Here is an 11,526-nt window from a genome sequence, read left to right as displayed (position 1 = left end):
CAGAAGTATGCAACATTCAAGGCAAAGAGCAGGGAAACCCCTCTGGGCACTTGACAGGCTTAACTAGATGACACCCCCACCTACGGTAAGCTGGGATGAGACCCGAAAGCAGTGGTAGGAAGCCCCCCGTGGATTCAAAGCGCTGGGCATTCCACAAGAACCCCAGCTCTTAGAGCTCTTAGAGGGCAGGGAAATGGCTCGACCAGGGAAGCAGTCTGAGTATCAGTCATCTTTTATTGGACATTAATTCTGAATTAGGATATGAAAGGATTCAAAGGTCACGGTCAGGAATGCCGAATGTGCCTCCACACTGGGCCCTCTTCAGTGGTACTTGCGTAGCCGCTCATGTTCTGAAGTTAGAAAGGCAAGGTGGTAAGTTTCAGGTAAGGTATAGTGAAAGCACAAGACGACAGGAGGGCTTGCGGCTAAATTCACATAAAAGCGTCCTGAGAACTCCTTTCGGGAGACAATCCAGAACCTGCCTGCCAGCATCTGGGCAGAATCCACAGACCTGGAGGTACAAAGGCACCTCGAGCTAATCTGCTGCCTGGCCAGCCTCTTCCTTCCCAAAAGGAACACGCACTCAAAAGTCCCCAAGATTCTGGCCTTCAGAGCTAGCATCACCTGGATTTCACAGATTGGCAAGGGGCCAGACACTGTAAGAAACCGCCCATGAAACCCAGTCCGTGGCTGCCACTGGAGCTGTTTGGGCATCTCCCACCACAGGAGATCCTCTCTGGTCTTAGAACCAGGAAAAGCCACCCTCTTCCAGAGCACTGAACAGACCCTGGATTGTACCACTCAACCTGTTTCTCTCTTCGCGCTGGCTGCTGGGAAGATGAAGCTCCGCGGAGCCCTGCGGTACCTTAGAGAACGCTTCCCAAGTGTTACTTTTATCCCAGCTTCATGTCACTTTTTCCTGTATTTTCTCTTTGCCACAACTTTCTCACTTAAAATAACATCCTACATTCTATATTCTAACAAGTCCCTCCCAATCTTTCAATTGTCAGTAGAATGATGTACTTGTAAACCTGACCGCAAACCAATACCACCCTGATGAGAGAAACCCCACTGAAGGGAAGGCAATCTGAGAGACACTCACTGAGTTCCTTGTAACACCGACAATAGTTGAAAAGCACATAAGCTGCCAGCACCATAGAAATTCCAGCAACGCTCCCTTTCTTCACATTGACATACTTGTTGTAATACCGGTAGTAACCTGCAAACAGGAGAGGAGGGCACTTTTTGCTTTGCTGTGAACGAGGCACACACTGCAAAGTGGAGGCTGGCTTAAATTCAGGGATCCAGTCCTGCTGTGGCTCTTGAAGCCACTCACCCCCTAAGTTCACCGGCTGATAAAGGGAAGAGCACAAGTGCCCCATGGGTTTTGCCCCAGGAGCCCAGGACAAGACCCCACTAGGCAGGCCCACCTTGATTCTGCCCCTGTGCTCTCTGGCTCAGCCTGTTAGCCTTTGATCCTACCTCACCCTCACCTCCAGCCCTATGCGATCTTCTTACCCTAATTCTGACCCAAAATCCAACCCCAGTAAGGGCCACTTAGCTGTGGCCAGCTGGGTCAGCCTATCAGGGAAGAGGAAGGCTTTGTGCGATCATCTTTTTCCTGGGTACCCCCACCAGTGAGGAAAGTTTCTGCCCTCTGGGCTCATGGGTTAGTTGACAAAGAATGAAGTCATCCTAGAAGGCCCTAGTTTACAACTGTGAGGGAAGCTGTGAAGGAGCAGTACAGGGAGCTGTGGGCATGAACAGGCCACATTCACTCAGGCTGAGGAGTCAGGGACTGTCGTAAACTAAGTATGGGGAAAAGGCAGAGTATTCTAATCTGGGTTCAGGAAAGGCCTCAGGGCAGAAGGAAACATGGCACACAAGAGCCAGCTTACAGGGTGGCCAGAAATGGAAAGAAAAATGGAAGGAAGGTTTCCCCACCCCACCCCCACCACACACACACCCAGGAAGCTGGAGACCACACAGGTCCCCGTGGGGTGATGTGGGTGTCTAATGCTTGGAATGAGGACACTGGTTCCACAGGACTGATTCTGATCATGCACAGCCCAGAAGCATAGATGATTTCAAACATTCGTCCTGGAAGTTTGTTGCCTGGCAGAGATACGAGCATTACATTACAGACTGATGGCTACCATGCTTCAAACTCAATTTCCTCTTTAAGGAAAATCTTACGATGTAAAAATGCTCACAGACATATGTAAGACAAAGGCAGTGGTACTGATTCCAAGCAGCAGAAAACATTTTCTTGGCTGAAATCTCTTAGAGCCAGACTCTGATAGGACCAGTCACGGAGATCCAGGGGCTAACCACTCATCTCTGTCCTCCTCTCCATAACTTATCAGGCTGAGCTCAGGGCAAAAAGAGACCTGGGCATTTGCTTTTGTTTACACATGTCCATAGGCTCTGACCTCTTTGAAATGCGCCAGCAATGCCTCTAGGGGTGAAATCTCGCATCAGTATCCAGCCTGGCAGCTCTCCTAGCTTCACATCCATGAGCTTCTTCTCTTTCACTGGTACTAAAAAGGAAGAGTAGAAAGACACACTGAAAAATCTCCAGTGAGACAAACAGCATCCTTCTATGTCACTTATTTCAACCATTCAATAAGATCACTACAGAGAGGTTGCACACAGGTAATATTATGAGTAAATATATTATACCATATTCATTTTAAGTCAGAGTCTGTATAAAGCGACAGCTGTATTAATGAACAAGATTCTGAAGAACAGTAACTATGTAAAAACAACCTAAGGGCCATGAGGAAGAAAGTAAAGTGGAGGACCAAAAAACTGTTGCAAAACTAATATTTACATGTATCAGCTCACTGAATCTTCACAGCAGGTGGCTGATGCCTTTATTTTATAAGGGGTAGGGGAGACTGGTTCAGAGAAATTGGGTCAATTGGCCAAGGTCACACGGCATGCAGGGAGCGGAGGCAGTGCTCAACCTCAGGTCATCAAGACAATCCGATTTCTATTTCAAGCAACCAACCTGGGACCACAGATGTCAAATGACTTAGTACAAACCACTCCAAATCATCCACTGGGCCCCAGAAAATATTCCAATGAGAGTCTGGGGACAGAGATGAGGAAGGGCTCCTGGTTGAGGCCATACTGTACTCATCTCAGCTTAAGAGTAAAATAGGAGGGGGATGGGGGAAGACCACAGTGGGGGAGAACTGGGAATGTTCAGATGCTCATAAGAAGGCAATGGTCCGGGGCGCCTGGGTGGCTCAGTCGGTTAAGAGTCCGACTTCGGCTCAGGTCATGATCTCGTTTCATGAGTTTGAGCTCCGCGTCAGGCTCTGTGCTGACAGCTCAGAGCCTGGAGCCTGCCTCTGATTCTGTGTCTCCCTCTCTCTGTCCCTCCCCTACTCATGCTCTCTCTCTTTCTCAAAGAATAAATAAACATTAAAAAAAATTTTTTTTTAAATAAGGGAATGGTCTCCCTTTCCATCCTCCCCATAGAGATCAACTTTAAAAAGCTGCTGAGCAGGTATCCTCTTCAGGGTAAGGAGTCAAAGACTACTTACTGTCCTTTCTTAAAGATGACCGACCAGAGAAGGAGCCAGATTAAATCACTCAAAGGTTTCTTCTCCATTTTGGGAATCCAAGGAAAGACTAAAGTTCCTTCAGGAGTCCACTAAGGGGAATCCCACAGATCTCAATATCTCCCAACATTTAACAAGGGCAAGGATTGTTGGGTCATAAACAGAAATACAAGGCTTAATGGCAGCTTCTAACTTGCTATAGGTCATCTGGAAAAGCAGACATTTGGTCCAGATGGACCAGATTGAGTGTTTGTCAATAAGCCACAGGTGACAAGTGGAGGCACAAGCCTATGACTTGCATACATAGCTTTAGGGTCATGGTTTAGACTGCCTGTCCCAAACAAACTGGCCCCAACCTTCCATCTAGACTCATCCAACAAATATGGAGCACCTACTGTATGTCAGGCAGCATGCTATGCACTGTGGGTACAGCACTGACTGCAGACAAGAGCCTTGCTCTCAGAAGCCAACATTCTATCGCCAGACAACCATTTCATCCATTCACGATACTTCAGTCAGACCCCTTTCTGCTTATTCACCTGAGGGCTTTGGTATGTGCAGTGCTCCCAAGCCACCACATGGCTATCTCAACTTAAATGCTATGTCCTAAAAGGCCTCCTTCCCCCCTCCTTATCTCAAGCACTAGCACTACCCTCCCATATAACCTCCGAGCTCCAGTTTCCTTGTCTATTAAATGGCTATTCCAAGCACTGAATGAGAATCTATGTAAAAGCATTTGGGGTGCCTGGGTTGCTCAGTCAATTAAGCATCTGACTTCAGCTCAGGTCATGATCTCACAGTTCGTGAGTTCAAGTCCCACATTGGGTGAGCTCATGCCCCACTTCAGGTGAGTCTTACTTTCTCTCTCTCTGCCCCTTACTTGCACCCTCTCTCTCTTAAAAAAAAAAAAAAAAAGGCATTTCAAACAGTACTCAGAACTGTCAACTGTTAATATTATTGTTGAAATGTCATTAAGATCTACACTAGGGGTGCCTGGGTGGCTCAGTTGGTTAAATGACCAACTTGGGCTCAGGTCATGATCTCGCAGTTTGTGAGTTTGAGCCCCACGTCAGGCTCTGAACTGACAGCTCAGAACCTGGAGCCCGTTTCAGATTCTGTGTCTCCCTCTCTCTGCCCCTCCCCTGTGGACTCTGTCTCTCTTTCCTTCAAAAATAAACATTCCAAAAAAATTAAAAAAAAAAAAAAAGATCTACACTAAGGTGAAACAAACAAAAGACAAAGGTAGAGAAAGAAATGGCATACAAACCAAACTTTAATACATTTTTGGGTTTTTTTTTTTTTTTAATGCTTACTTTTGAGAAATAGGGAGGAGGGGCAGGAGAGATGGGGGACAGAGGATCCAAAGCAGGCTCCGCGCTGACAGCAAAGAGCCTGATGTGGGGCTCAAACCACAAACCACGAGATCATGACCTGAGCTGAAGTCAGACTGAACCGAATGATCAACTCAGGCATCCCAAACTTTAGTACATTTTAAGCATAAAGAACTTCAGGGATTAATCACACCCTTTAGTTCTGTGCAGAGAACTGATTAGTTTGGCAGTATTTTTGAAATATGAGACAGCCTCAAATGAACCAAATCTCTGCTGGAGAGTTTAGTGTCTATGATGTTAACCCAACAGCAAACAATAATGTCATTCGAGAATGATTACCTTTCTCTGTCACCCTGTCCAAGCTATTCCTAGGTAAGTTTAATAGTACACATCTTACATGCCATTTCTGTCTTCACTTGGATCAGGAGGCTTTATTTAGTTCAAGGATAACTATACCACATTTCTTCTTAACATACTCCATACCTTTGCGACAGTCTCAAAGCCTTCTTGCGTGCAGTGAGGAATACAAACATGTCATTCTAAAACCAACTGGCTTTAAATATGAATACATGGTGGGGAGTGCATGAGAAAGGTATAGATGGAACTAGAATGGCAGAATGTTGCTAACTGTTGACACTAGGTAATGAGTATAAAGCATTCATTACATTATTGTTTCCTTTGTATTTGAAATCTTCCATAATAAAGTTTGAAAATGCTTTTAAGGGGTGCCTGGATGGCTCAGCTGGTTGGTTAAGTGTCCAACTCTTGGTTTCGGCTTAGATCATGTTCTCACCATCATGGGACTGAGCCCCGTGTGGAGTGCTGCACTGAACATGGAGCCTGCTTGGGATTCTCTCCCTTCCTCCCCCTCTGCCCCTCCCCATGGTCTCCCTCAAGAAAAAAAAATTTTATTTAAAAATAAAATTATAAAAAATACATTAGAAATATACATGATTTTAATAATAGGACCACGTTGGGGGAGATGTGCAAAAGAAACACTTTTTCCATTAAAGTTTTTTGTTGGGGCACCTGGGTGCCTCAGTCAGTTAAATGTCCAACTTTGGCTCAGGTCATGATTTCTCGGTTGAATTCAAGCCCCGTGTCGGGCTCTGTGCTGACAGCTCAGAGCCTGGAGCCTGCTTCAGATTCTGTGTCTCCCTCTCTCTCTGCCCCTTCCCCACTCACGTTCTCTCTCTTAAAAATAAATAAACATTGGGGCGCCTGGGTGGCGCAGTCGGTTAAGCGTCCGACTTCAGCCAGGTCACGATCTCGCGGTCCGTGAGTTCGAGCCCCGCGTCGGGCTCTGGGCTGATGGCTCAGAGCCTGGAGCCTGTTTCCGATTCTGTGTCTCCCTCTCTCTCTGCCCCTCCCCCGTTCATGCTCTGTCTCTCTCTGTCCCAAAAATAAAAAATAAACGTTGAAAAAAAAAATTTAAAAAAAATAAAATAAATAAACATTAAAAAATTGAAAAAAAAAAAAAAGCTTGTTTTTTTGTTTGGTTTTGTTTTTGTTTTTTTGAGAGAGAGCGAGCGCATGCTGGAGAGCAGCAGAGACAGAGGGAGAGAGAATTCCAAGTGTCAGTACAGAGCCCGATAAAGGGCTCAATCTCAGGAACCATGAGATCATGACCTAAGCCAAAACCAAGGGTCAGATATTTAACGGACTGAGCCACCCAGGCGCCCCAAGAAACACCGTATTTTAACTATGAAAACATACTCACATCGTGACCACATTCAGGGGCTGGCATGGTGCCTTGGCACATCACAGGAGAAAAGGCCAACAATTAAAAATTTATTTTTCTATATATTTAGACATATAGAGTGTTTCCTTAACAAAAACTAAACATTTATAAGCATGGGGGTGGGGGGGGGATGGGAATCACATTAGGCTTAAGGAAAGCCAAACACAGCACCATCACAAAACTCCAGGAGATGAACAGATTCATCAGAGATGCATCTATACTTTTTCCAAGAATTTCTCTTAATGGAAGACAAAGACCTCAGTCTTTAAGCAGTCATACTGGAACCCTCCCCCAACACTTCTGCAGTGCCGCACATCCCTCTCCACTCTACCAGTGGTGCAGTAACGAACAGAGTAGACTCAGGGGTCAAGTATTCTGGGTTTAGTGGCTCTTCACTTCTGTGTGCCCTTGGACCAGTTACTGCCCTCTGTGCCTCAGTTTCGTCCTTTGTAAGATAAGGTTAAGAATAGCATTCACCATAAGAAACTCTTAAAAAATGAGAACAAACTGAGGGTTGATGGGGGGTGGGAGGAAGGGGAGGATGGGTGATGGGTATTGAGGAGGGCACCTTTTGGGATGAGCACTGGGTTTGTATGGAAACCAATTTGACAATAAACTTCATATATTGAAGAAAAAAAAAAAAGAATAGCATTCACCTTGGTACTTGGCTCTAGGTACTATGTAAATAGATTTTTTTTAATGTTCATTTATTTTTGAGAGAGAGAATGAGAGGGGTAGAGAGAAAGAATTCTAAGCAGGCTCTGTCCTGTCAGTGCAGAGCCCAACGCAAGGCTCCAACTGTGAGATCATGACCTGAGCCATAATCAAGGGTCGGATGCTTTAACAGACTGAGCCACCCAGGTGCCCCTAGATACTAAGTAAATGGAAATTATCTTTCTGCCTATGGGCTATGTGAAGGTGGAAACAACACCACACACAGTTCGTGGTCATGGCAGACTTACAGTGAAGGTTGACAAAGGGGTACATGTTTTTGGGAGGGTAGGTGGCTACCTGGCCTGACTTTATGACTTCAAAGAAGCATACTGTCCACCTACATGAAGAGGCATGAAAATGCTAAGTATCTTCTGAATGCTAAATCCAGCTCCAGGGGTTGGCCAGAGAGTAAAAATTTTAAGCCAGATAGAGCCTCTGTAACACAGTTGCTGGATGTTTTGTTTTGTTTTGTTTTGTTTTGTTTTGTTTTGTTTTGTTTTTATAAACCATTCTTGGGGCGCCTGGGTGACTCAGTCGGTTAAGTGTCCAACTCTTGATTTTGGCTCTGGTCATGATCTCACGGTTCTTGAGTTCGAAACCCACAGTGGGCTCTGTGCTGACAGTGCAGAGCCTGCTTGGGATTCTCTCTCTCCCTCACTCTCAAAAAACAAATAAATAAACTACACACACACACACACACACACACGACATCATTCTTAGTCCACAGACCATACAAAAACAGACCACAGGAAATCTAGCCCATTGGCCAGTTTGCTGACCCAATTTCATCTATGCTGTTAATTCATATTTTCATCACTTTGTTAATAAACTAGTGGCTTTATGCTCTGGTGACAGACACCATCTAAATGATCATCAGTACTTAGGAGACTTGGGCTTCAATTCCTTCACCTGTCATGTTGTTGGATGGACCAGAAGTGACATGACCCCGTTCAGTGGTCACAGAGTGAAAGCTGAGATGACTAGCACTGGGCCAGGCAGTGTTTCAAGGACCTTACATGTACTAAGTTGTTTAGTCCTTAGTCCACAGTGCTCATCACTCCACTCTACTTAAACAAGATGCCAAGTCTCAATGCTTCCTTTTCACATGTCATCCTGTTTTAAACAACACAACCACTGTTGATATTCTCATGCCTGTTTCTACAGATGGGAAAAACAGCATCATTCTCATCTGATCCCCTCTTCATTTCTCCATGCTGATATTAAGAATATAGAAAATGGGTAAGACACACATGGGTTCATCAACTCTGTTTCAGGCAGGCCACACCACATCTCTGACCATTATTTTCACCTTTAAAATTGGGGCACTTGGGTGGCTCGGTCAGCTGAGCGGGGAATTCTTGATTTCAGCTCAGGTCATGATCGCTGTTTGTGGATGGAGCCCCAAGACCGGCTCTGTGCTGTCAGCACAGATCCTGCTTGGGATTCTCTCTCTCCCTCTCTTTCTTCTCCTCCCCCGTTCACGTGCGCTCTCTAAATAAACATATCTTTAATACAATGGGATCAACCTTCCAGACAGAGATTTACTGACAAGGCTACTGTGAGGATCTAGGGTTAAAAAATGGTTTCCACACCAAAAAAAAAAAAAAAAAAAAAGTGAATCAGTACGATGAGTGTAGATTTATACACACGTCACTGAAAAGCTTGCAGATCATAAGGCCACACTTGCAATTAAAGCTCAGCTTACCACGAGGCCCCAGACACCTAGGTTTGCATCCTAGCTCAGCCCTCTCACTAGTTGTGACCTTGAACAAGCCACTTCACCTCTCTAAGCCTACTCAACGCACATTCAACATATATGCATGCGTCCAACCTTACGTGGCGTCACGCACCATCCTGGGTGTTAGCTCCTCCGGGAGCTTAATTTGAGCTTCAGCTTTGGGAAGAAGGGCAGAAGCTGCGCGTAGGATTCAAATGCAAAGCGCCTGGGTGACGGCGGGGACAACTATAGCGATACTTCTGCGAGGGGGTGGGGTGGGAGCCGGAGGTGGTGCATTCCCAAATTTGCAAACGCGTCGCCCGGCTGCCCTCACCCTCCCCGCTGCAGCCGAGAGACATGGGCCCTTGGGCAGGCGGGCGGCGCGGCTGAGCGAGGGGAGAAGGGTCGAATGGTGCAGGACCCTGAGCAAAGGGTCCGGTGCGCCTCCGGTGAGGCCGCAGAGAAGGCCCTGAATGAAGGGCAGGCGGCTCCGCAGCCCCCTCCCCTCCCAGTGCGGCTCTGAGCCCCGCACCCCGGACCCCGGATCCTGCCCTCAATCTTGTAACCTCAACCGGGTACAGGTACTCACCGGGCGACGCCATCTTGGAGTCCTGGGTGTCCGCTGTACGGGGCCGCGCGAGGACTGCTGGGTAGGGAGCACGCGCCCTCGCGGGAGCGTGGAGCAAAGGTTCATGGGAAGCAGGTCGCTGGTGCGGGGCTGGAGCTGCAAGTGTGCCATAGGGGGAAGGGCAAAGTCCCTGGAGGGCAAAGTCCGGGTATTCCGTCGTAGAAAGCGGGGAATGGGGTAGGGAGGTAGGTGGGTGGGGGACGGGGTGGTGGTGGTGGTGGTAGGGCTCAGCCTGGGCTTCCCATCATAGGAGGGAGGAGGCTGGAAGGGAGCCAGAAATGGGAAGTAAGGAGAAAAGAGCGTCCTGGCTTTCTTACTTTGTCGCCTTAAAATTGTTGTGGGAATTTACACGGGCATATGAAGACCTTTCCTCCCAACTGTGTTGGATGGGAGATAAGCTGGGACTCTCACAGAATTCCTAGTTACCAGAAAAGCTGGTGTCCAGGCTTGGGCTCCATGTAGGTTTGATGCAAGCATAGCTTTATGTGTCCCAGCTCTGGGCTGGGCTCTGAAGACAGAAAAAAGCAAGACCTAGGGTTACACAACTCCAGCCCTTCTTTCTGCCACTTCTTTTCCATGCACAATGACGTCTCACCACCATCTTGGTTGTTTTTGTTTTGTTTTGTTTTGTTTTTTTCTGGAAAGGCCACGATAACCATTACTGGTTAAGAAATTCTGACTTGGGTAAGATGCTTCAATTCCCTTAATCTCTCTTCCTTCTCTAAAGTAGGGGTGTACTTGGAGCAGCACTGGCAGGGGAGCTTCCTGCCTTTGTACACATGGGATTGCACAATTTTCTTCCCTATTCAAGAAAGAGCCCAAGTATGAAAAACAGAAGGATTTGTGGAAATACATACATACATACATACATACATAGGATTTGTGGTTATGTGAAGACAATGAGAAATAAAACCTGGACCTGGGGTCACCACGCACAGATTTCCCCAAGACCCATGATTTCTAACCCTTAGCCATTGATCTTCAGAAGAAAACAGGGACAAGGAAGGGGTGAACCCCAGGATCCTGCTGTCCCTGGAGCATCATGTAAACCTCCTGGACTAGAGGCTCAATGCCAGGATCTGCACCTTGGGCAAGAGGGCTGTAATTTACTATTTTCCTAGGTCCATCAAGAAAATGGACTCCTCAGGGTACCTGGGCTCAGTTAGTTAAGCATTTGACTCTCGATTTCGGCTCAGGTCACGATCTCATGGTTGGTGAGTTTGAGTTCTGCATCGGGCTCTGTGCTGTCCCGTGTGCTCTCTCAAAAATAAAAAATAAATAAAAAAAGGGAAAAGAAAATGGACTCCTCCCTGGGGCAGAGATCCATTTTCTTGACATTTGTCTCCTTATAGTTTAATTCATTTGGAATACCTTTTCTTTCCTTCCTCCTCTGAGAACAAAAACAAAAAACAAACAAACAAACAAAAAACCCAGTGCTCTCTGAGGAGACTTTGAATGGCATGTTCTTGTGTTGCCAGAAAATTTCTCCTTAAGTCCTGACAAGTTCGATAAGTTGTCACCAGCAGTGTGTGGGGGTGTGGGAGTAGGAGTCATCATACCCATTAAGATTTGTTCTAAAAGGATTTGCATTTCTGGGGGTGACATTGGGATTTGGTTTCCAGAGGGGATAGGGCAACTGTTAGACAAAAAGTTGAGGCCATTGCAGTTTTGGTGACCTTGAGAGACGCTTCCTTTCACCACAGATATACCAGGGAGAACCACCCTGTAACAGAGAGCTCCTTACAAGTTAACAAAGGCTATTGTGATAATTGTCTCATTCAACATGGTGCTGGGGGATAGGGTTCATTACCTTCACTTATCAA

General features: G+C 46.5%; 1 protein-coding gene across 1 annotated transcript; it reads right to left on the bottom strand.

The window, feature by feature from the left end:
- Positions 1 to 214: 214 nt before the first annotated feature.
- Positions 215 to 9,743, bottom strand: ATP5MF (ATP synthase membrane subunit f). The gene is made up of 4 exons (XM_032591594.1): positions 9,665 to 9,743; positions 2,433 to 2,540; positions 1,103 to 1,219; positions 215 to 350 (listed from the first exon to the last, which is right to left on the bottom strand). The coding sequence occupies exons 1-4, from the start codon at positions 9,675 to 9,677 to the stop codon at positions 322 to 324; spliced, it is 267 nt and encodes an 88-aa protein (XP_032447485.1). The 5' UTR covers positions 9,678 to 9,743; the 3' UTR covers positions 215 to 321.
- Positions 9,744 to 11,526: the final 1,783 nt, after the last annotated feature.

The sequence above is a fragment of the Lynx canadensis genome, chromosome E3 (assembly GCF_007474595.2).
Source record: "Lynx canadensis isolate LIC74 chromosome E3, mLynCan4.pri.v2, whole genome shotgun sequence".
NCBI classification, from domain to species: Eukaryota; Metazoa; Chordata; class Mammalia; order Carnivora; family Felidae; genus Lynx; species Lynx canadensis.
Note: the sequence above shows the minus strand (reverse complement) of the source record. Positions and strands in the feature narration are given on the sequence as shown.